General features: G+C 48.0%; 1 protein-coding gene and 1 long non-coding RNA gene across 3 annotated transcripts; both read right to left on the bottom strand.

The window, feature by feature from the left end:
• Positions 1–1,375: 1,375 nt before the first annotated feature.
• med24 (mediator complex subunit 24) lies at positions 1,376–25,194 on the bottom strand. 2 transcript variants are annotated; one of them, XM_035406761.1, is made up of 26 exons: positions 25,069–25,194; positions 23,197–23,421; positions 22,121–22,203; positions 21,779–21,817; positions 21,436–21,509; positions 19,903–20,129; positions 19,470–19,581; positions 18,682–18,832; positions 17,226–17,339; positions 17,014–17,061; positions 16,567–16,649; positions 16,202–16,288; positions 15,548–15,647; positions 13,767–13,909; positions 13,433–13,470; positions 10,585–10,667; positions 9,809–9,987; positions 9,550–9,649; positions 9,121–9,296; positions 8,560–8,824; positions 7,298–7,479; positions 7,041–7,134; positions 6,204–6,303; positions 2,254–2,334; positions 1,971–2,119; positions 1,376–1,527 (listed from the first exon to the last, which is right to left on the bottom strand). In XM_035406761.1, exons 2-26 carry the CDS (start codon positions 23,324–23,326, stop codon positions 1,411–1,413), a joined length of 2,955 nt encoding a protein of 984 aa, XP_035262652.1. In that variant the 5' UTR covers positions 23,327–23,421; positions 25,069–25,194; the 3' UTR covers positions 1,376–1,410. The 2 variants fall into 2 exon arrangements, with proteins under 2 accessions (XP_035262652.1, XP_035262651.1); XM_035406760.1 differs by having other exon boundaries at positions 17,008–17,061.
• Positions 20,231–21,368, bottom strand: LOC118221566. The gene is made up of 3 exons (XR_004764140.1): positions 20,776–21,368; positions 20,342–20,711; positions 20,231–20,267 (listed from the first exon to the last, which is right to left on the bottom strand). It is a non-coding gene; the product is annotated as an uncharacterized LOC118221566 (long non-coding RNA).
• Positions 25,195–25,864: the final 670 nt, after the last annotated feature.

Here is a 25,864-nt window from a genome sequence, read left to right on the forward strand (position 1 = left end):
TGGAAGGCTAGCCCAAGCGTTTGATTTAAGTTAAACAATTAAAAGGCAATGCCACCAAATACTAACAAAGTGTATGTAAACTTTTGACCCACTGAAAATCGGATATACTACATAAAAGCTGAAATCTGTCTCTTAGCTATTATTTTGAAATGACCACTTAAGGAAATAAAGTAGATGCCCTAATTGACTTAACACAGGAAATGTATGGTAATATGAAATGTGTGGAGTTGTGAAAAATTGAGTTTGAATGTCTTTAGCCTAGGCGTATGTAAACTTTTGGCCTCAAATATAGATGCATCAGAATGCAAAGTCAAACTTTGAGCCATCTTCGGTTACAATTTTTTCTTTTTTCTTTTTTTTTTTACTTTCTTTGGTATTTAAATTTTTGGAGGGAATGAATTGTTGAGTAAATGAAACCCTGGATAAAGAGGGGTCATTTCATTTTATGTAGTCCCTGCTCTTGTTTAACTACAGTGACTACAATTCCTGAGACATTAAGCATATGTAGTGTGTAATGGATAAGGAACTGTGTCCTAATTTACACAAATGTTAACCTGGTACATGGTCACAGGCACATGAACGTGCTCTAATGTAACTGAGGTTTTCAGGTTTTTACATGCGAACGGGATTAATAAAGAGAATTACAGAAGATATTTGAAGTTGAGTTCTGCCAGCAGCACAAAGAGAAATTAGTTGAAAATTAAACCCCCCTCCATACTGTTTCCATAGAACCTTTCAAGACGTTTCACTCTGAGTTTGTGGATTACCTTCTTCCATTCAAACTACATGATATTTTACGAGGGAGTTGGAATAGGAGTTATTTTCACCCTTGACACGTCTCCAGTTCTACTACACAATGAATTTATGGTAAATGGACTGCATTTATATAGCGCTTTTATCCAAAGCGCTTTACAATTGATGCCTCTCATTCGCCAGAGCAGTTAGGGGTTAGGGGTTAGGTGTCTTGCTCAAGGACACTTCGACATGCCCAGGGCGGGGTTTGAACCGGCAAACCCTCCGACTGCCAGACAATCGGTCTTACCTCCTGAGCTATGTCGCCTCTATATTTTTAATGATGGTATGTTGAAAAAACAAAGCTTTTCCCTAGGGTTTAGATCCCCGCTTTTGAAATGATACCAGCGCACATTACTCCCATACAAAATTTTTATTAAAAAAAAAAAAAAAGAAAAACTAAGGACTACACGTAAGGATTAAGGCAGCCGCTTCGTCACAGAGGAGGCGTGTCGTTGAGGAGCAGCGGCGAAGACGCGTTCATCTGCGTCGCCGGTCTTGCCCCCCCGCGTGGTACGGAAACGTTTCCTTTGCGGAGGGTGACGTGGCGATGGGGACACGGTCTCGCAGGCGCTGGTTTTGGGGGGGGGACGGGGGACGGGAAGTCGCCATCGAGCCCTACAGGGCGGCGATGGCCTTGGCCGCCACCCTCCTTCCCAGGGGCAGCGTGAGGTCCGTTATGGCCAGCACCACTTTGGGTTTGGCCAGGGCGGGCAGCTTCACCAGCTCCGACACCTGGGCACGAGAACACGGGCACACACGCTCAGGGCTCGGTCAGGGGCAACAATGCGAGTCACACTGCACCGGGCCCAGTAACTGCACAGGTAATGTGATGTACTGCGTCAGCTACGTACTGCCACAGAAAACACGGCTCTAGACAGAGGACGGAAACTCGCGGCTTTGAGATGCGGGAGGGCAGAAATCTCAGCTATCGCCCCATTTTCATTTGGCCCATTAACAAGTGGTTTCTTTTCATTTCAGCTAGCTAGCGCCCTTTCTCACCACCAAACAGGCGATTTACATCGTAAACGGTAAGCGCCATCCGTCATAGCATCATGAAGAAGGACTGCCATGGACAAATTAAATGAAAAGAAACCACTTGTTAATGGGCCGAATAAAAATGGGGTGATGGCTGAGATTTCTGCTAGCTAGCTAGCTAGCGATTAGCGGTCTCTCACCATGGTGAAAGGCATGAACTGCAGGATGCTGCCGCGGGTTCCCTGCTCCAGGCACTCCACGCACTCCTCCATGAAGCTCTGCACAAACTGCGTGTGCGGGCCGGCCGTCTTCGAGCCCAGGATGGACGAGATGAGCAGGAACAGATTCGCTGCAGGAACGCCGACGATGGAAAGAAGAAGAAGAAGAAGAAAAAAAGGGACAAAGCTTGAGATGTGCGCCACTTCCGGACACCGGTGGCCGGGCGCGTGGAATTGGGACGCGTCGGAAGCGCGCCGCTCTTACCGAGGACTCTGTTGAGGGGGTCTCTCATGTTGACGGTGTGAAGCTGGGAGGCGGACAGGGAGCTGCTCATGGTCCGGTCGCCTGGAGAGGGCAAAGGGAAAAGGTCAAAGGTCAAGGTGACGCCACCGTCCGGCTGAACTGACGTGAGGGGGCAGGTGGTGCGTGTTCGCGACTGTGCCCGCGTGCTTACGACTGTGCCCGCGTGCTTACGACTGTGCCCGCGTGTGCTTATGACTGTGCCCGCGTGTGCTTACGACTGTGCCCGCGTGCTTATGACTGTGCCCGCGTGCTTACGCACGTAGCCAGGCGACCGGAAACCAAGTCTACAGCTTTGGACGTCCCGCGGTGCTAAAAGTACGTTTCCACTTCCCTTTCGACTGGACGAGAGAGCGGCAGCTCAATGACCACAGACACAGAGCTCGAGTTTTACCGGTGAAGTGGGCCAAAAACACAGACAGCCAAACGGATGAGGCCCTTTCATAAAAACAGGCATGGTTCGGTCGTTGTGTACCAAGGAACTGACACCGCAACATACACCATCTCCTCTGGTCACTGGAAATGAAGCAAATACTTAAAGGGAACCTTGAATGAGCAAAGAGTGAACCTCGAGGGGAACAAAGGAGGATGCAAATGAGTCTGGTAAACCGCGCTCCTTGCAAGTTTCTTTTTTTAACACCAAGTGGCATTTTCCAAGAAATCCCCTCGGCGCACTTGAAGTTAGCATCGATTTTAGCCGAATGCTGGCCCTCCATATCATTCGACTCGCAATCTGCAGGTCCAAGCAATCGACTGAGATTTTAGAGAGTGAAGCAGCCCTAAACGGAAGGAATTTTGCATTTACAGTAGAAGCAGAAGTGTCCTTATCCGACAGGGGCAAAGGTTTAACTGCAGTTAAAGACACTGACGTTGCCTCGGATAACAGCATTACGTCAGAGGGGCTGGCAAGGAAAGTCCACATTCACATTCATTTTTAACCGCCTGTAACTGTTACAGCACATTTTGCAATACTGCAAAAATGTGCAATTTGCAATACTCATGTTCATCTGACATTCTTCAGGCTAACAGCCGAAGCAGGAAATGGAAACTTAGGCTGCTCTGGAACAATGATAAACGACAAGATTTTTGGAAAATCTGGCACCCTTCAAATGGAATACAGGTCAACTGGACAAGTCTTGCTGCACGACTCCCGCTCATTGCGCCAAAAATAACGTTTCTCAAGCAATTCCAAGTTCCAACAACCTTATAGAGAATTAGCCCTAACGTAATGTACTCCCTTTCACCCTGAACTTCAAAATCGTTCATTAATTACTTTCTTTTCTCTCCTATCATGATGGTGCACACCCACAGCATCAACAAAATAATTTGCACTTATGTTCTTCAGAAATCCGTAAAGCAATAAAATCTAAAACACATATTTCCTTATACCAGTGGTCTCCAACCCTGGTCCTGGAGAGCTACAGGGTCTGCTGGTTTTTGTTTTCACCTAAAATCAGCACCCAATAGAGACCCAAGACACCAGGTGAGTTGAGTTAACTGTGTAATCAACTGCTCCAATTGATTCATGAAGTGCAGAGTCACTATGAGAACCAGCAGACCCTGTAGCTCTCCAGGACCAGGGTTGGACCACTGCCTTATACATTTCACAAAGTTTCCCTTGTATGTTGGGCACTTTTTAAAGATGAAGTTATAACCACAGATGTCTTTGTCTGCTGACAAAATGTAGCTTTAATTTATGAAAAACTATTTTGGGAGCACTGAGCAGCATTCAAACCGGGTGCATGGCCAGCTCAGGGGTTCTCGAGCTGAATTTTGTCCTGGGCAAATGCCCCTTGCACATCCTCGGTGCCTGTGTAGTTCAACTGGAGTGGGCAGTTTAGCTGGAGTGAGCAGCTTAGGTGGAGCGAGCAGCGTAGCTGGAGTGAGCAGCCTAGCTGGAGTGAGCAGCTTAGCCGGAGTGAGCAGCGTAGCCGGAGTGAGCAGCGTAGCCGGAGTGAGCAGCGTAGCCGGAGTGAGAAGTTTAGCCGGAGTGAGCAGCGTAGCTGGCGTCGTGCCAGTCTGAAGTCTGAAAATGACACAGCGGGAAACCTCGGGCTAGGAGTTTCCTCTGCCGTCAGCGATCCTTGACACAATCAGCCTGACAACAGCAAAAAATCCGCCACAGCGGACGCGTCTGTGCAGATCTTGTCAGAGCCTGTCCTTTCCAAGAAAGCCATCAGGGCAAGACATGAGATCAGGCTGGCGGAGGCCCTCCTAATTCAAAGGCTAATTTAAGTCACAGCGCCTGCGCTATCCTTTGCCCAAATATTATTTTTTGAGCTAAACCAAAGCGACGTCCTCTCAATCTTATTGACGACACAATCTCTCATCAATCAGCCATTTCGGTCTCTCTTGCCGACAGCAACGGCAAAAGCGTGCATGGCGCTGAGGGAACATGTGAGGCAGAGCGGAAAGCAGCTCACAAATCACCCTCTGTCCCGTGTAATACACTCCTGGAGCTGTCACTACAATGGAAAGGGCTCAACGCGACCAGGACAATAAGGCAGACATGATACAAATGCCAAAAATAGGACTCCGTTACGCAAGCATTTTCCTTCCTCTTAGCCGACTCACTTCATGATACCAAATGATGTCATCCGTGCGCAATACGACCAAGGGGATTGTGGAAATACGAGTAAAACATACATTTGGGGTAAATATGGCCTTAAAGTGCAGATATTGATGGACCTCGATCCATATTTTACAGCTCACCACAGGAACCCATCACCACAGTTCATTACGGCCCATTTACACTGCACAGAACAGTTCCGGAACCATCCACACACTATCAGGAACTATCAGGAACTTGTGTGGTTCCTGGAATGCCTTCCTATTTCTGCTTCCACTGAACTCGGAGGACTGCAACCATGACAATGTGGAAGGAAGTGACAGCAAAGAAGATGCCTGTTTTTACATAGCCTAGCTTTCTCTAACGGTATTTTGAGAAATTCTTTGAGAAAAAGAGAAATTCTCTTGATTGTGAATCACTTTGTTAGAAATATGCCAAATTTCCAAATATGTGGGGTGGAACAGAAGTCACAGTGAGCATCACAGGCAGGCTTGGTGAGGCGATATTTCACACACGGAGCGTGGAGAAAGCGGCAAATCCGACTCTGCTGACCAGTTCAGCAGGATTTTCGGAATAATTACTCAGTGACATCAAACTGCAATCAATAAAATCACAGATTTTATACAAGTTATAGTTACGTACTTATGCTTTATTTCCTGCAAATATGCATCTGTGGTCATTATTAACATATCTAATGCACCACTTGAGCCAATGTGTCAAATGTAGTAACGTTAACTAGCTATGCTAGCTTTAATGCACCAGAGACCACACCCACCTAATTCAGTCATAACGTTATTTCTTCGAATGCAAAGTTCTTTCTTCTGGCAGCGCTGACGTTATTGGGCGTATAATATAAATATATGCTGCTGCAAGTAAAAGCTTATTGGTGATAAAGTCAAGTCACATTTATAGATTAATTTGGTAAGGCTGTCCTAAATTAATTTCTTTCAAATTTGTAACCTAATTTGGAGTTACCGGGTACTTAAAAATGGCAGTTGGTTTGCCAGGCGAAAGACGATTCACAGGAAGTTTGCGGTTGACCAATCAACCATGTACAGGACTGCTAGCTTCACCCCATAGTTCCTCATACCTTTGTTTGTACCTCTCTCCAGTAGCAAAATTTAGTTTTAAGAACTCTACACGATAAGCCTCTGCTGGAAATGGATCCAGAACCACTTTGAATTGCCTTGTTGAAATGTGCTATACAAATAAACTTGCCTTGCCTCACAGTACGGTATGGCGATGGAAAAGGGCCATTAGTAAAGGAATGGTGGGGGGGGGTGGGGGCATGCCTTTTCCAATGCAGCCGCAAAGGAAGTGGGTATTGCAGGGGTATACTTCTCACCTGGGCTAGACAGGACGACGGGCTCATCCTCATTGGAGCTTAGGAGTCGCATCAGCTTGGATGGCTGTGTATCATCCAATGGGAACAAGCTGCTGTAATCCTGTGGCCAATGAGATACCTCAGACTTCAACACCGCTGATTTTAGATCTGACAGTTACATGTAAACACATTGATATTACTTTGTATTGCACGCTTCCATTAATGGGTTCTAATGCACACACAAGCTAACACTAAAGAGTCACAGAAGCCAGATGAAATGGTCTTCACTTATTCAATGGAGCAGACCAAAGGTTTCCGGAGAAGTGCGGCGAAAAGAGGAAGTACCCAAGCTAACTTTCGAAATCACAAGTTAGTGGATTGCAAACAGTGGAGACAACACAATCTACTTTGCAAAATCAAACCCATTGCTTTCACACCCTGGAGTAACTGCGTCCTCTACAGTTCAGAAGTTGTAAGAACTTGCTAGGCATAAACCGCACAAATTCAAAATAATGGTCTTCAGCAGGTATGAATGACTTTTTAACCATAAAATTACAGCGCATCTTGTCCACCTGGTTTTACCATCATGCTTGTCTATTGAACCTGAGCACTGGGGACTAGAAGACTGCTATTTCTAATATGGATAATTACAACTACTGTATTTTTACAACTGCTGTAACTGTGATGAAGGATTGTATCCATGATGACAGGGTATCCTTCAGGTCTCTACCAAATCCAGGTAGAGAACGGTACGTTTGTTCTGCTGAACGCACTTCATGAATCCGTTGCCGTGCGCGAGCAAGCGTTTGACCGTACGCGTGTTTGTCCGTGCGTGCGTTGACCGTGCGCGTGTCGTACCTCAATGTCCTCTCGCTGTCTCTTGCGCTGGCGGGCCGAAGCCTGCCCCTTGTGGTGGGAGGAGTAGGAACTGAGAGCGCACCACACGGACAGCCTGCGGACAGAGAGGGGGAGAGAGAGAGACAGAGAGAGAGGGAGAGGGAGAGAGAGAGAGACAGAGCGAGAGAGAGGAGGTGAGTCGCGGCCACGCTCTGCGGGCTGAACGCGGGCGCGGGGGGGTGGGGGTAGATGAGGCAGCGGCGTGCCCGTGCTCTTACTTGGCCAGGGCCTTGCCCGGCGGGTCGGCCAGGCTGTGCCAGTGCGCCGAGTCGGTCAGCAGGTTGGGCAGGATGTGGCCCAGCAGGGTGAGGGTGATCTGCTGGGTGTCCAGGCAGAAGATGCTGTAGAGCAGCTCCACCGCCCGCATCGCCCACTCCTGACGCGTCTCCTTCAGCAGCTCCTGAATAAGACACACGTGGACATGCACACACACACGCGCGCACACACACACGCAAATATGAGCACACAAACACATGCACCACACACACACACACACACACACACACGCACGTATGCGCACACAAACACACGCATGCACACACACGCACGTATGCACACACAAACACACGCACACACACACGCACGCACGCACGCACACACACACACACACACACACACGCACGTATGCGCACACAAACACACACGCACAAACACACACGCACACATTAATAACTTGTAAGTGGCCCTGGATCCACATAATTCTGATGCAGCTTTCCAACCAATGTAATTATTTTGCTAACAGCAAGCAAACACTGCAGTAATGTTATTTCCGCCGCTGCTGGCTGACCAGTAGCCAGCAAAGAAATTACTTAAATAACTTAAGGAAATTACTAATGAGAACAGCAGCAACAACACAACAAAAATATTTACAGCGATATATACAACTGCACAAAACAAAGAATCGTATAATTTATTTCACTAATGGGTGACAGCAAACTGCTTACTGGTGTGAATGGTAGCTGGAAATAAGATGTTGTAATCGTGCGATGGGTCGCTAAAAACTTTTTTGTACAATTTACCCTCCCTAAATCCCCTCAACCTCCAGTATGTCCTCTACTCATTGTTTATATTCCAGTAGGAATATTCTATTGTTCAACTCATAAATTTAACCTACATCATGTTAACTGTTATAAATATTCCAAGCACTCCATGCTGTTACGCTACGCACTCCATGCTGTTACTCTACACCAGTGGTCTCCAACCCTGGTCCTGGAGAGCTACAGGGTCTGCTAGATTTCATAGTGACTTCATGAATCAATTAGAGCAGTTGATTACACAGTTAACTCAACTCACCTGGTGTCTTGGGTCTCAATTGGGTGCCGATTTTAAGGTGAAAACAAAAACCAGCAGACCCTGTAGCTCTCCAGGACCAAGGCTGGAGACCACTGCTCTACACACTAATGCTGGTACTCTATGCACTCTAAGCAGCTGCAGCAGCAAACACACTCCGCCCCAGGGCCCTGCTCCCCAGGGCTCTGACCTTGACCAGGTTGTTGGTGAACCAGAAGACCCCGCCCATGTGGAGCAGGCTCTCGAAGAGGTGCAGGGCCCGGCTGTCCACCCAGGCCTTGCGCAGGACGGCCCGGAACTGCTTCCCCAGCGCCTCCCGGATGGGCTCGCGCGCCGGCAGCAGGTTCCGGTACGGGACGGGCTCCTGGCCCTCCACGGGCGGCCGCAGCGCCACGCCCGTCTGCTGGAAGACGTCGGCGCACATGTGCTCCAGGATGGAGCTCATGATCACCACCCTGGAGGAGGAGGAATAGGTGGTGGAGGAGGTGGAGGAGGAGGAGGAAAGTAAGCACATGCCTCAATTCAGGCACAGAAACAGCCACAACCTTAATTCAGTGATAGCAAGCTGCCTGTAGGGGGCAGACTAACAAGCTTTGAATATAACCAATGACTTAAAATTGGCCTGGAAAGTATGTATGACACACTTTAGCCAAGCTACTGTAAAAGGGGAATGGTGCTCAACAGCCAGGAGGACCACTATAAACGAGCAGACGCTCTCCCCCAGCGGCTCCGTCTCTCCGGGGCCCCGTACCGCTCGTTGTAGAACTGCAGCGTGTTCTCCCCGTAGAGCGGCGTCATCAGCTGGCGGATCATGGTCTGGGGCTTGTCCCGCTCGTCCAGGCCCAGCATGCGCACGTGGGCCACCAGCCAGGCCACCGCGCAGATGGCCATGCTGCACACCTTCCCCTTGATGTTGTCCGTGATCTTCTGCGCTCGGGGGGGGGGGGGGGCATGGGGGGGAGAGAGGGAAGGATGAGACCGAGAAAGGTCATGAGACACGCGCAAAACAGAAATCTCGAGCGGTCCAACAAACAGAAAAAAGGCAAAAGGAGTTCTGTACAGAGACCTCGTTCTCCTAGCCTCTCCGCACACCAGTTTGGAGACGGAGGCCGCGTGCGTACATCCCGCCAGGCGTTCAAAAATCAGCGGCGAGGTCAGGAGAACGTAAACCGAGACTCACCTGCACCGACTCCACCGAAAGCACCCCGTTCTCCCAGGCGTTCAGCACCTCCAAGATGGCCGCTGGCGTGCTGAGGCAAATCTCATGCCACTTCATCTGACTGCGACAGAGATAGGGGAGGGGAGGCCAACATGAAACAAACACACCATCCACCTGGAGTACCGGCCGGTCGGTATCACACGGTGAGAGCGGGGAGGAGGACTACGTCTAGCCCTTGACCCTTGACCCCTGGGCAGGCAGAGCAGAAACGGCCACTCACACGAGCTTCATCTCGGAGGAGTTGTTGAGCAGGGCCACCAGGCTCTCCACCTTCCCGGACTCGGGCCTGAAGCAGGGGTGGTCCGGGTTCAGGGTCTTCCCCTCCTCCGGCATGCAGGTCTGGAGCCAGGTCTCGAAGAAGGGCGTCTCCCCAGAGGGGCTGGGGTCAGACAGGATCACCTGCAAGGGTTGGAGGGGCAGGAACAATCCATAAGCCAGACAGGCAAGTAGGCTCACTTTCACAGATGACAATACGCGGAAGGTGAAATAAAACATTCTGTGGAAACCGGCCACATTAACATGTTCTTCCGAGGCATAAATTTGAACAACACAATGATGACATCGGTCAGGAAAACACCAGGTAGACCAGTACTGCAACAGCAGGGCTAGGCTGTGAAAATTTAAAAAGCTTAACAAGTAAACAGCATAGCTATATCAAGAACTATTTTTATTAAAGAGGAATCACATTCACTGAAGATAGTTGGTCAATACATTCAAGTCAACACAGAAGAAAATAGAATAAATGCAGCATTGTGCCAAAGGGTTTATGGGTAATTTCCAATTACTCAAGCGCAATACAACAGTCACTGTGACCATGTGAGCCCATAAGGGCAATTTTATGAAGTGAGCCGATCTGCTTATAGATTGTCAGTATTTGTGAACACTGACTGCTGCTGCTGCTCAGTTACAGACCAGCATTAAACGGCACATTCTGTTCAAAATGGCCGAGCGTTCAAATTCAGATGGAATGTCGGGAAAGACTGCGAAGTGACTGACCTCAGATCCGTAGGTCTGCACCACGTGGCAGAGCATCAGGAAGGATATGTCGAACAGCAGGGCCCGAACCGAGGCCGACTTAGCTGCAGGAGACCAGGCAGTACAACACACTCTCATTAACACTGGAGCTCTCTCACTCACTCACATTAACACTGGAGCTCTCTCACTCACTCTCATTAACACTGAAGCTCTCTCTCTCACTCACATTAACACTGGAGCTCTCTCACTCACATTAACACTGGAGCTCTCTCTCACTCACATTAACACTGGAGCTCTCTCTCACTCACGTTAACACTGGAGCTCTCTCACTCACATTAACACTGGAGCTCTCTCTCACTCACATTAGCACTGGAGCTCTCTCACTCATATTAGCACTGAAGCTCTCTCTCACACATTAACACTGGAGCTCTCTCTCACTCACGTTAACACTGGAGCTCTCTCTCACTCACGTTAACACTGGAGCTCTCTCACTCACATTAGCACTGGAGCTCTCTCTCACACATTAACACTGGAGCTCTCTCTCACTCACGTTAACACTGGAGCTCTCTCTCACTCACGTTAACACTGGAGCTCTCTCTCACTCACGTTAACACTGGAGCTCTCTCTCACTCACGTTAACACTGGAGCTCTCTCACTCACATTAACACTGGAGCTCTCTCACTCACATTAACACTGGAGCTCTCTCTCACTCGCATTAGCACTGGAGCTCTCTCACTCACATTAGCACTGGAGCTCTCTCTCACTCACATTAACACTGGAGCTCTCTCACACACATTAACACTGGAGCTCTCTCTCTCATAATAGCACTGAAGCTCTCTCACACACATTAACACTGGAGCTCTCTCTCACTCACGTTAACACTGGAGCTCTCTCTCACTCACGTTAACACTGGAGCTCTCTCACTCACATTAACACTGGAGCTCTCTCACTCACATTAACACTGGAGCTCTCTCTCACTCACATTAGCACTGGAGCTCTCTCACTCACATTAGCACTGGAGCTCTCTCTCACTCACATTAACACTGGAGCTCTCTCTCACTCACGTTAACACTGGAGCTCTCTCACACACATTAACACTGGAGCTCTCTCACTCACATTAACACTGGAGCTCTCTCTCTCATAATAGCACTGAAGCTCTCTCACACACATTAACACTGGAGCTCTCTCACACACATTAACACTGGAGCTCTCTCACTCACATTAACACTGGAGCTCTCTCACTCACATTAACACTGGAGCTCTCTCACACACATTAACACTGGAGCTCTCTCACTCACATTAACACTGGAGATCTCACACACATTAACACTGGAGCTCTCTCTCACTCACATTAACACTGGAGCTCTCTCACACACATTAACACTGGAGCTCTCTCACTCACATTAACACTGGAGCTCTCTCACTCACATTAACACTGGAGCTCTCTCACACACATTAACACTGGAGCTCTCACACACACATTAACACTGGAGCTCTCTCTCTCACTCACAATAACACTGGAGCTCTCTCACATTAACACTGGAGCTCTCTCACTCACATTAACACTGGAGCTCTCACACACACATTAACACTGGAGCTCTCTCTCTCACTCACATTAACACTGGAGCTCTCTCACATTAACACTGGAGCTCTCTCACTCACATTAACACTGGAGCGCTCTCACATTAACACTGGAGCTCTCTCTCTCACTCACATTAACACTGGAGCTCTCTCTCTCACTCACGTTAACACTGGAGGTCTCACTCACATTAACACTGGAGCTCTCACTCACATTAACACTGCAGCTCTCTCACTCACATTAACACTGGAGCTCTCTCTCACTGACATTAACACTGGAGCTCTCTCTCACTCACGTTAACACTGGAGCTCTCTCACTCACATTAGCACTGGAGCTCTCTCACACACATTAACACTGGAGCTCTCTCACACACATTAACACTGGAGCTCTCTCACTCACATTAACACTGGAGCTCTCTCTCACTCACATTAACACTGGAGCTCTCTTTCACTCACATTAACACTGGAGCTCTCTCACACACATTAACACTGGAGCTCTCTCACTCACATTAACACTGGAGCTCTCTCTCTCACTCACATTAACACTGGAGGACTCTCACTCACATTAGCACTGGAGCTCTCTCACTCACATTAACACTGGAGCTCTCTCACACACATTAACACTGGAGCTCTCTCTCACTCACATTAACACTGGAGGACTCTCACTCACATTAACACTGGAGCTCTCTCTCACTCACATTAGCACTGGAGCTCTCTCACTCACATTAACACTGGAGCTCTCTCACTCACATTAACACTGGTGCTCTCTCACTCACATTAACACTGGAGCTCTCTCACACACATTAACACTGGTGCTCTCTCACTCACATTAACACTGGAGCTCTCTCACTCACATTAACACTGGAGGTCTCTCATACACATTAACACTGGAGGTCTCTCATACACATTAACACTGGAGTCTCTCATACACATTAACACTGGAGGTCTCTCATACACATTAGTTTATAGACCAGTTCTAGAGGGCTGTTTTTTTTTTTTTAAACCAGTTCTAGAGGTCTGTTTTTTTTTAAACCAGTTCTAGAGGTCTGTTTTTGACCAATTTTGGAGGACTGCTTTTAGACCAGTTCTAGAGGGCTGTTTTTAGACCAGTTCTAGAGGGCTCTATCACTAAGCAACTGACCAGAACTTATTTTCAAAACACGGAAGTGAAAAGTACAGGCAGCAGAAAAGCCTCAGAATCCTGAAGTGTCCCTGCTTGCAACAGGCGAGAGAATTTCAGAATGAGTTGTAAAATGAGCGGAGATGATTCATCGCGGGGGGAAATACTCACATCCTTCACCGGTGATGTGCTTGGGAAACTCATTGAGCCTGGAAAGCAAAGACCAGAGATTCACGTGCAAGACAAAGAAGCCCGTCTTTCATAATTTCCTTTTTCCCCTCCCCTCGCAAGACCGACAACCACGCTGTTACAAGAAGAGGAGCACCACGCAAAGTGAAACTTACATGCTACCGGGGTTCAAGCTTTGAAGTTAATTTACTTATTTGTTCATCGATTTATTTATTCATTCATTGAATTTTTCATCCCACTTTGCAACGCCCCGCCACTGCCAAGCCTCCCGTCAAACGGGGGGGGGCTGGCGGGAAAAGCACGCCCTGCGTCTCACTTGATGAACTTCCTGGCGAAGGACTTGAGCTTCCCCGTCGCGGCGGCGGCGGCCAGCAGGAGATCCAGGCTCTTCCCGGACAGCATGTGTCCCAGAACTCCCAGCAGCCCCTCCGGGGACTTGGAGTGATCCGCGTCCACGGTCTGCAGAGGGTGCGAGACAGAGTGGGCGGGGGGGGGGGGGGGGTGAACGCCCTTTCAGCATGCTAGCGCCGCTTCATTCTGGCCGTGACTTTCACCACACGGGTGCCAGCAGTGAAGGCGGAAGCATTACCGAATGAGCTGGAAATGCTGTTGGAACTACCAACGTGTAAAACAACGTAGCCGTGGCCAAACTGATTGACTTGAGGACCGATTTGATTGGGCAGGACGCTAGAAGTTCCTCACTTTTAAGGCCAAAGAAAATGAAATGTACATTGTGCTGTATGGGAACCTAGTTGGTACGCAAGCATCTGTTGAGTGAAAACACGGAAGGAAATCAGCGAGGTGCTCTAAGTTCACAGGAAGTGGATGCAACTGAATGTGAAACTGGACAGCAGGGTACAAGAAAACCCCCTACACAAAGTAGAAATACCGCCTTCGCGGTTGTATGCCCTCGCCAACCAGCAGCCAGGTTGGATACAACATGTCATTACTTCATCATTTTATCCTATTAGACATTTGTGTGAAACTTTGTCATAATTAGCATATGACCTCTTGAGTTATGGCCAAAAACGTGTTTTGTGAGGTCACAGTGACCTTGACCTCTGACCACCAAAACCTAATCAGTTCACCCTTGAGTCCAAGCGGACGTTTGTGCCAAATTTGAAGAAATTCCCTCAAGGCGTTCCTGAAATATCGCGTTCGCGAGAAGCGGGACGGACGGACGGACGGACGGACAACCCGGAAACACAATGCCTCTGGCCACGGCTGTGCCGTTGCGGAGGCATAAAAAGGCCAATATCTCCACCTCCAGTCTCTAAAGACGCAAGATAGTATGGCACGCAAAACCTGTCGTGCATCTTAGACCTCAAATGGATTTGTCCCTGCTATGGCAGTAGAGGTCTGGTCTATAAGTATGGCATTTCTGGCTGCAGATTTGTCAAAGAATTAATAATTTTAAACATCTGCAATGCCACTTTGGAAGCTGGCTTATTATAATGAGAATATGTTTACATTTGCATTCCATAGCACAGAGTGGGTGGATTTTTCCAACATCTCCAATGAACACCAGACCAATGGATAAACGGCTCTTCAGCACTGAGACAAACAGCATATGACATCAGAATAATGGCATTTGCTGAGCGAAAAGGTTTATTTTTTTTACTTCGTCACATAATTCATGTCATGAAGTTGGTTCTACTACCCTACATGTCACTGCAAGTCATGTAGTTGTTGTGTTAGTCAGTTTGCCAAGATTTGTGACTTGAAGCAGTTATATAGCACTGGTCTTCAATCCTGGTCCTGGAGAGCCACGGGGCCTGCTGGTTTTTTGGTTGTTACTCAGCACTTGACAAGCACAGCGATTGTTCGGCTAGAGCTGGCGATTACACGGCTAACTCAGGTCACCTGGTCTCTTGAGTCTGAACTAGTTGCAGATTTTAAAGTGAAAACTAACAGGCACTAGGACCCCACCAGGACCAGGGCTGTGAGAACCATTAACCACAACAGTAAAGGGGATCCTATGGCAGTGGCCGCTGGATCAGACAGGGCGAGCGAGGTGTAGAGAGTGTGCTGTCCTGTGCAGAGGGGGTGGGGAGGGTGGAGGAGGAGGAGGAGGAGGAGGAGGAGGAGGACGGGCACCTTCAGGATGTTGGTAACGGTGGGCTCCGCCCGCAGGATGAGCCCCGGGTTGGGCTGAATGTTTGCGTTTTCGGCTGTCTTCAGACGTGGGGCGTACTCCCTGTCCTCAGCCCTGAAGAAAATCAAAGCACGAGGAAGGACAGGCAGGTAGAGAGAGAGAGAGAGAGGGAGAGAGAGGGAGGTAGAGAGAGAGAGAGACAGCAAGAGAGAGGGGGAGAGAAAGAGAGAGGGAGAGAGAGAGAGGGAGGTAGAGAGAGAGACAGCGAGAGAGAGGGGGAGAGAGAGGGAGGCAGGGAGAGAGACAGTGAGAGAGAGGGGGAGAGAAAGAGAGAGAGGGGGAGAGAGGGAGAGAGGGGGAGAGAGGGAGAACGAGAGCGAGAGCGAGAGAGAGCGAGAGAGAGAGAGAGCGAGAGAGAGACAGAGACCACAGGAAGGGTGCCAGCGTTGAGAATTGAAGACAGAGAGAGAACGGAGGAAGTGAAAGAAGACGACGCGAGGAGGAGAGAGAAGAGCAACAAAAGAGCGGGAGAGAAGAATGAAGAGGGGTCAGCGCCGGACTTGGGCGGGAGACCGGGGGGGGGGGTTGAAGTTTCGCATTTTTATGAGGTCACAGCTAAAAAAAAAAAAAAAACCAGGGGGGGATTGCCCCCATACCGTTTGGCGGTGAGGTTGGCGGTGTTGGCCTCCGACAGCAGACCCAGCTTGTTGCACTCCTGGAGCAGCAGGCTGAGACAGTCGCAGCTGCGAGACGACAGACGTTACATCACAGCCACTGATCTCACACAGCCTTTTACCTTTGTATTATTTTTCTCATTACATCATATCCATTTACACAGCCAGATTATAGATAGACTGAAGCGATTCAAGTCCCTCACACAAGGGTACAAACCTGGGAATCGAACCGGGGACCTTTAGGTTACAAGTCTGGTTCCCTAACCGTTGTACCACACTGCCCCCTAGAGAACCGTCAGACGGCTCCAAACCCACTGAAATGCGCGTTCTCTGACAGAGACACCTACTTGCACCTCTGGTCGGCCTTGTCCAGCAGGGGCGTGAGTTTGAGAAGGTACTCAAAGGCCACGTTCACGTCCTCCATGAAGTCCTGATATCCGGAAAAATTGGCGTTTGAAAGAAAACAAACTCTGAAAAACAGTGGCAGTAAGTGTCTGTGTGCAACAGAGGACACTTCAGATTTTCCTGGTGATTTGCTGGCTTTAGAGCACAAACGCCTGAATGCCCATACACCCACCCACCACGATAAAGCCAATAGAGATCACCAGAAACGTCTGAAAATATCTAAAGTGCCCAAAATTGCACACAGAAACTGCCAATCAAAAACAACTAAAACTGAAATAAGATTATTATGTTTTAGTCTAAGAAAGTTAATTATCCCGTTAAGTTTGATCTCATAAAAAGGATCTAAGGTAATAAGTACGTGTGAAACCTGAACACAACTCTACCTGTACCTTCTCTCCCTGGGGATACTTCTTCAGTCTGAGGAGGACTTGGGGAATCTGAGAGACGTTGAGAGAGAACAACAGGGCACAGAGGACGCTCGGTGAGAAACCCCAAACGGAGCGGTTCGTCAGCGGTAGGACACGGTTAACCGTGCAGTGCGGAACGGTGCGGTAGAGAGCGGTGTGGATCCGAAGTGTTTGACCGCACTCTTGATACCAACCTTAAGGAAGGTGAAGGCGGTCCACTTGAGCTCCTCCGTGCCCTCCGGCGACTCGATCAGCCCGGTGAAGCAGGCCTTCCAGATCTCCAGCACAAACAGGGGGGCCGGAATGCGCTGTGGAGGTCACACACACACACACACACACACACACACACACACACACACACACGCACGCACGCACGCACGCACGCACAGACAGACACACATGGATACACAGACACACGGACACACAGACACATACACTTAGTTGCCAACCATAATGTTATGTTATGTTAAGACACAAGGACCCTGAAACATTACCACAGCCAGCTAGCAGCAGTCAAGCCCTTCTGAGGCATGGCCAGATTACATCCTGACAGAATAATCACAACAGGGCCAGGCAAAAAAAAACCATAATAATAATAAGCAGCAAATATTCAGTGAGAGCCATAACTAACATTGCTCACATGCAGCACATGTGGTCTCATCTATTTTACCGTAACCCTGCCCTACTTGGCAGTGAACACCACCACTCCTTTCTGTTGGGTGCCGATAAGCCAATCAAGAGCAAGGCCATGCAGCTTCGACGTGATCATGTGATGTGTTTTTGGTGATCACATGGCCGGGTTTTCCCTGGCTCAAAATGAGGCAGAGGCGGTACTTCAATCGTGATCACGTGATGAAATTTCCCACATCCTGTTAGCAATGTGAATGATACTTTTTTTAAAGGCCAGTAATGATCACAAGGTGACTACACTATGCCTTTTCGCCCACTCCTCCTCGCAAACTTGCTTTCAAAAAAGATTTCGGCTGCGGTATGTGCACGGGCCGTATCTGCAAAGTTGAAAACACTAAGCCGATAAGCATGTCATTTCGGAAACCTTTTTGAAAATACCGGACGTGCTTAGGCGCAGAAGAACACGAGATTCAGGCTGCCTGTCTGAACCCCATGAACTCTGACCCCGTACTCCGCGCACATGGTGCTGCAGTTCTGAGTTCTTCTTGGAGAGCGCCTTTCCTGGTGGACTGTGCCGACTGTAACACAGCACCACGTTGGAGTAACGCCGCCGCTGCGGTTATAAATGAGAGAAATCCACCGAGGCGGCACTGAATTCGATCGAGGCGGGCGCCTCAGAAGTCTCCATCCGGGATAAAAGCCTGCATGGAACGCGTATGACCGTGCTTCCGGCCGTCATGTCGACACCCAACAGACAGGAATGATTTTTTTTTTTTCCCGGGCAACATCTCATGAGGCCTCTGAACTTCGAAGGTTCACTGCTGCATCAGACTTTATTTTGACTGCACTAATTTTTCAACGCACTCAAGAATACTCTGTCATTTATTAGCTTTGTTGCCCAGCACTAAGTCACAATGCTCTTAACAGATTTTGTCCAGAGTCAGGTTCAAGAGCGCAAGCGTTCGAGTAAAGCTGCGCTACCGAAGCCACCCAGCAGAGGCGCCGTTGCTGCCAACACACCTGCATCCTTTTGATCATCATCAGCTGCTCCACCAGCGGCTGCGTCTCCCCCGTCAGGTTCATGGTACCTTCCAGCATGATGAAGGCGTGGACGGAAGGGAAGGAGGTGTGCAAGGGAGGGTCGGACTGCACTGTCAGCATCTGGGGGATACTAAAGGTGGAAGATAAAGAGATAAAGATATACATTATTGAACCCCGTGGGGTAATTTGTCCTCTGCATTTTGACCCATCCTAGTTACTTAGGAGCAGTGGGCAGCCACAATGCAGCGCCCGGGGACCAACTCTAGTTCTGAGGCCAGTGCCTTGGTCAAAGGCAACTGCAGGAGTGCACCTAACATGCATGTCTTTGGAAGGGGGGGGGGGGGGGGGGGAGGCACTGTGCTATAAGCCATGGTCAAGTCACACCGATCCTTGTGCAGAAATACACACGGAACCAACAACAGATTAGGGATTGTCAAATATCTTTTGCCTATCAGTAGGTAGAAAACATACAGGCATATATGTCACTGTATGATAAAATGCAGACCAAAAAACACTTTGATGGAACTATATGGAGAATGTATAAATCCTATATAATCAATAACGAACAAAAAACTATTGTACAATAGAAAACTAAAATTATACTGAATTTACATAATTATATCACACCACATGAGTATGAGATGTTAGCCAGATATGTACGCTCTTAGAGAAGACTTCAGAGAAGTCTTCAGGGAGCCATGTGCTTTCAGTCAGATCTGGAAGTAAGAAAATTCAGCTCGTCAACCAACCAGAGTGTGTGCTCTTACCTCTTCACCAATGACAGGCACTCCTCCAGCTTGCTTCTGAGTGTCTGATTGGACAGACCGCCGAGGTTCTCTGACACTCTAGACACGGCTTGCTCTACGCTGGACCAAGAAGCTTATTGATTGAACAGAAGAAAAGAAAGACTTGTAAACAACCTAAAAACCAGTTATATGCTCTGGCTGGCATAAAATGATATGGGTTGAGCTTAGTGCGTGACACACACACACACACACATACATACATACATACACCCAATTCTGTACTGTTATATTCTCACACACTATTTTCTGACAATCACTCCCTCACATTCTTTGTCTTTCTCTCTCTCATACACACACATAAACTGAGACACACGCACACACGTGCACAGCGATACACACACATACACACACGCACACGCACACGCACACTGACACACACAGAGTGAGGACTGACCCTGCTCCTCCAGGCGGGCGATGTGGATGAGGGCCCTGTTCTTGGTGCTGAGCAGCAGGCTCTCCAGGCGCTCCTGGCAGGCCCGGAGGCTGGCCTCGCCCGCGCCCCCGGCCTCGCCCTGCTCCCGCAGCCGCTTGGCGTACCAGGCGCAGCCCTGCAGCAGCCAGACGGCCACGCCCAGCAGGGCGCGGCACAGCCCCATGCACTCCTCCGCCTTCCCGTGGCAGCTGGCGCGAGCAGAGGAGAGCGCTGGTCAGCTAAGGCCCGCACGAGGCCCTAGCATAGCGCCATGCTACGCACGTCTTAAAAATATACCCAAACAAAGCCCCGCGCTACGCACCAGAGGGATCAACACGCATGGGAACCTCTGCACCAGCACCCAAACATAGCCCCGCGCTACACCTCTGTACCAGCACCCAAACATAGCCCCGCGCTACACCTCTGTACCAGCACCCAAACATAGCCCTGCACTACACCTCTGTACCAGCACCCAAACATAGCCCTGCACTACACCTCTGTACCAGCACCCAAACATAGCCCTGCACTACACCTCTGTACCAGCACCCAAACATAGCCCTGCACTACACCTCTGTACCAGCACCCAAACATAGCCCTGCACTACACCTCTGTACCAGCACCCAAACATAGCCCCGCGCTACACCTCTGTACCAGCACCCAAACATAGCCCTGCACTACACCTCTGTACCAGCACCCAAACATAGCCCTGCACTACACCTCTGTACCAGCACCCAAACATAGCCCCGCGCTACACCTCTGTACCAGCACCCAAACATAGCCCTGCACTACACCTCTGTACCAGCACCCAAACATAGCCCCGCGCTACACACCAGAGGGATCAACACGCATGGGAACCTCTGTACCAGCACCCAAACATAGCCCTGCACTACACCTCTGTACCAGCACCCAAACATAGCCCTGCACTACACCTCTGTACCAGCACCCAAACATAGCCCTGCACTACACCTCTGTACCAGCACCCAAACATAGCCCTGCACTACACCTCTGTACCAGCACCCAAACATAGCCCTGCACTACACCTCTGTACCAGCACCCAAACATAGCCCTGCACTACACCTCTGTACCAGCACCCAAACATAGCCCTGCACTACACCTCTGTACCAGCACCCAAACATAGCCCTGCACTACACCTCTGTACCAGCACCCAAACATAGCCCTGCACTACACCTCTGTACCAGCACCCAAACATAGCCCTGCACTACACCTCTGTACCAGCACCCAAACATAGCCCTGCACTACACCTCTGTACCAGCACCCAAACATAGCCCTGCACTACACCTCTGTACCAGCACCCAAACATAGCCCCGCGCTACACACCAGAGGGATCAACATGCACGGGAACCTCTGCACCAGACCATCCATTTATACAGCTGGACATATACTGAAGCAGTGCAGGATAAGTACCTTGCTCAAGGAAGCAACGGCAGTGTCCTACCCAGGAATCGAACCTATGACCTTTCGGTTACAAGCCCAGTTCCTAAGGGCTGGCCGTACCTGAGCTGGTGGGAGAACATGTCCATCAGTTCCAGCAGGGACTTGACGCACAGCTCCCGGGAGAAGTCGTCAAACTGGGGAACGCAGAACAGCACCTGTCAGTCATTCTGACACACTTCAGACCGCCCCTTATACGAGCGGCGACAGTGACTGGGGGACCACTCAGTTTCGTTTCGCAAAACTTGCCAAAGTTAATTTATTAAAAACCCACACAGAACATTACAGACATTTCTCCCACTTGAGATGAATTGGCTGAAATTATTCTGAATTAGACGAATGGAATTTAACCCCAACCCTAGTGCCAAGGAACAAACCAAAAAAAAAACACAAAATGTGCACCCACCTTACTTACTGCCGTCAGCACACTTGAATACGACACCATCTGAGGGAGGGAAAGTTACCTTTTAAAGAGATTAACTCACAGACCCAGACAGTGAGGTCTTCCAAAAGCGTCATACAGTGTACACTCCTCAGCAAAATATTTAAGAACTAATAATACAGCATATATCATTACTTCTAGAAACTCAAGTGTAAAACGCACGGTTACAGATAAGATGACCCCAGTTTCTTCGAAAGCTCCTCGAACCAAATAAACAGTGATCGCTCCCCCACTCTCGCAACCCAGTTCCCTCTGACTGCAGTGCTGGGGTCAGCCAAAGTTCTAAGGACCCTTCCTCCTCCTCACCTGGGAGCTGATGGCGTACTTCAGATAAGACAGGATCAGGGGGTTGGGCGATGGGCCAATCATGGCCTGCTCCAATAGAGCCTCTGTACAGGAAGACAGGCACGAGTCATACAGCTGTTATTTTGTCATTTGCAGTACTTATTACTATATATATATATATATATATATATATATATACACACACACACAATACATACGCACACACACATATGTATATATATAGATATATATATTCAACTCAACCATGTTTTCTTCATTCGTCCGTAATATTACGAATAGCAGAAGGCAATAGACATGGCTCTAAAACCTTGACCTTGTTCTCCATCTCTAGCATTAATAATCAGAAAGGTTTTCAAGGATTTATTTGGGCATCCAGATCCCCATTTGCCCCAGGGGAATCTTCCAAACCTCTCTGGGCCAGTGAATTAAGATTTTCGATGGCTTGGGCCAGCAAAGTGTCTTCCTCCAGCATTTGGGGACTGTGTTTACACCCTCGCAAGCTTCACTGTGAAAATCATGAATAAACTTGTTCACTGTGCGCCACTTTGAGCAGCACCACTTTTCCCCGACACGTCCTGGAGCAGTGGTTATAATACTGGGGCTGCTGGACCAGAAGGAAATTTGTAAGGGAAGCCCCGTCCTTTCTTAAGGCTGGTAAGTCCACTTACACACAGCATACACCAGGACTGCCCAACCATGTTCCTGGAGGTCTATTATCCTGTAGGTTTTCACTTCAACCCTAATTTGGCACACCTGTTCCTACCAATTAGCAGTTCAACAAAACCTCCAGCTGCTGAATGAGGTGTGGCTTTCTTAGGGTTCGAGTGAAAACCTACAGGACGATAGATCTCCAGGAACCGGGCGGGGAAGCCCCGGTACACACAATCCCAATCTACGTCACTCGCCATTTTCAGTTGGACGCCATTTAGAGAACACAGCAATCAATAAGAGAACACTGAATAATTCCTCTTACTGTAGCTAAAATAATCACATGTATACGGTCAGAACAGAATCGCTAACAGGTGCATCCCGACATCCCCCCCCCCCCCCCCCCCCCCACCACTGTCCACACTGACCTGCCAGGTTCAGGTAGTCCCATTTGGCTCCCTTGGGGAAGTTCTTCTTGATGTTGATGGCCCACTGGTAGTCACTCCAACGCTCCTTCCACGCATGCAGAATGGCCTGCTTGAGGTTGACCACCTTCATCCTCCCGGGAACCTCGCGCAGTCCGCCGGCACCGCTGAAGTACCCTCCGGGGAGTCCGAAGCCGAGAAGAGTGCACAAGGCTGTCCCAAAACAAACTAAACAGAGTGCACGCAGACCTGAGATTAGCACAGTAGACTGATTAGATGATCTTAAATACACGGACTGAGCATTTGAATTGTTGAGAGAGGTGGCAGGGAGTTCAAAATGTGAAATAGTGTTACTGTTTTTGGATTACAGGAAATCCTTATGAATTCTCCTTCACATCTTTCCTTGACCTCATGACGTTTTCCATCGAGGTCAAGGAAAAGTGTTTAGGAAAAGACACAGGACGTCATTTTTTTGACTATTCGGACGCAGCCCAGAATTTCAGAAAGCCTGATTTAAGTGAATGCAGCATTGAAGATGAATGGTCAAAAAAACATTGTGCATCTTGAATGCACTCCAAATGAAGAAAACAGAGGAATTTTGAGAGTTGAAGGCAGAGGCTGGTACTGAATTTTCTTCAATGCATTCAATGACACATTCTGTTTAGGACATGCACCCATATTGTCTAAAGCAGAGGTTTTCAATCTTGTCTGAGGAGGGCTGGTGTGGGTGAAAGTATTTGTTCTAGCCCAGCACTACAAAATTAATTAACTAATGGGCTAGGACAATAGCTCGCAATTAACTCAACTCACCTGGTGTCTTGGGTCTCAACTCAAAACCAGCAGACCCTGCAGCTCTCTAAGACCAGGGTTGGAGACCACTGGTCTAATGGTTTTCAAACTTGGTACAGGTGACCCATTTGTATATGTTGGTTTTGTTACAGCCTCTTGATCAATTAAAGTTTAAGGAAATTTTTGGTTAAATTCTACCACTATTCCTTCTATTTTTTAAGATTTAAGGTTCGGTTCATTACATCAGAAGAATAAAATTCCCATGTTCACACTGTGCTTATTGTGCTACATTACAAACAATTACATTAAAAGGTAAATTATTTTTAACATATCAAAGTAAAGACTGAAGTGAGTCAATAGGCTTCTAATTGGTCAACCTGTGGACATCTGGACACTAAAACTAACCATCTGGAAGATAAAGAGTTCAAAGACAAAGAAAATGATAAGGAGTCGAACCTGCATTGTGTCAATAAATTGCAGGAAATTAAACATGTTCCGCTACATGTTCAGGGGTCTATTGATTAATCTCAGTCTTTCAATTGGTCCAAAACGTTTGTAACCTCTTCTATGTAATTGTTCGCAATAAAACACAATAAGCACAATATGAACATGGTAACTCTATTGTTTATGGCTATTTTTGACATGATGTGGCTAAAGTGGGTTAATAATCCCTCTAAACATGAAAATCAACTCATTAAGAAAATTTAACAACTTAAAATTCTGGTATTGCAATTGTGGTTGGAACGAAAACCAGCATACACAGGGGTACTCCAGGACTGAGGTTGGGAACCACTGCAATACATAACTAACTTACTAAGTATGCGAGTTAAACAAAACCTGGCGATCATGAGCAAGGTATTACACATCTAGCCAGTTAGATACGTAGTTTAGTTATTTAATAGCGGATAACAGTTAGAACATTTCCAGTTTCCCTTCGATCTGTATTTATGTAGAAGAAACCGGCTAACATGCGCCCCCCTCCGCGAAACACACCTTTACTGGTCAAGAAAACTAAGGAACGCAATGTTCAAAAGGACAGACACTATGCAATTTCTTCCATAAAATAACAGGACACCAGTGCATTACCTCTAAAGACGTCTTGACTTTTGTGTATCGTCTTTCAGTCTTCGTTAACAGCACTCGACCGAAACAGCATTAGCACACCGACAAAACGCCATGTTTGGCTCAAGCATCCCTGACGCTGATTGGATGTAAAGGTTTACCTTGAATATACGACCATGTGATTGGTTAAATATAAAAACATGACGGGAGACTTTTGAACTACTGCTCTTTATTAGTACCAATGTAGGTGGACAGTAACAATGCAGTTTGTTGTCCTAAAACCCGAAAGTAAGTTAGCATTTTGAGCCGTGGATTTCCCTCGGCAGGTTTGCAATGCTTTTCTTCCCGTAGGCATCTCTATTAATGTAACAAGCTTAAGAGAGTGTCACGTTTTGTCCCACGACATACGTTAATATCTCAACCATGAATTGATACATCGCACAGTCTCGGGAGATTTTGTTATGTAGCAACATAACTTATATCATTGTTACATTCTATGTGACAAATATTTTAATTCACCCAGTACATGGATTATTGTGATATTGCAATTGCATAACCCCAATATATGTGAACTATGTAGTCAGTCTTGGTTCTAAAAAGTTAAACAGTTTATAAACTGGGGATGACTCTATTTCTGTTGGCCCTGATTTCTTCCTTTTGGTCTCTAAATTATTAACTAATAATTTAACAAAATTATATAACTTTTAACCAGCAGGCAGTTCAGTTCTCTAAAAATGATGCAGTGAAAAAATTTGTGTTCATTAATGATTATCAATTGATCAATTCTATTTAAAAATCGTCCCTCATAATAGAAAAAAGA

The sequence above is a fragment of the Anguilla anguilla genome, chromosome 2 (genome assembly GCF_013347855.1).
Source record: "Anguilla anguilla isolate fAngAng1 chromosome 2, fAngAng1.pri, whole genome shotgun sequence".
In the NCBI taxonomy this organism is placed as follows: Eukaryota; Metazoa; Chordata; class Actinopteri; order Anguilliformes; family Anguillidae; genus Anguilla; species Anguilla anguilla.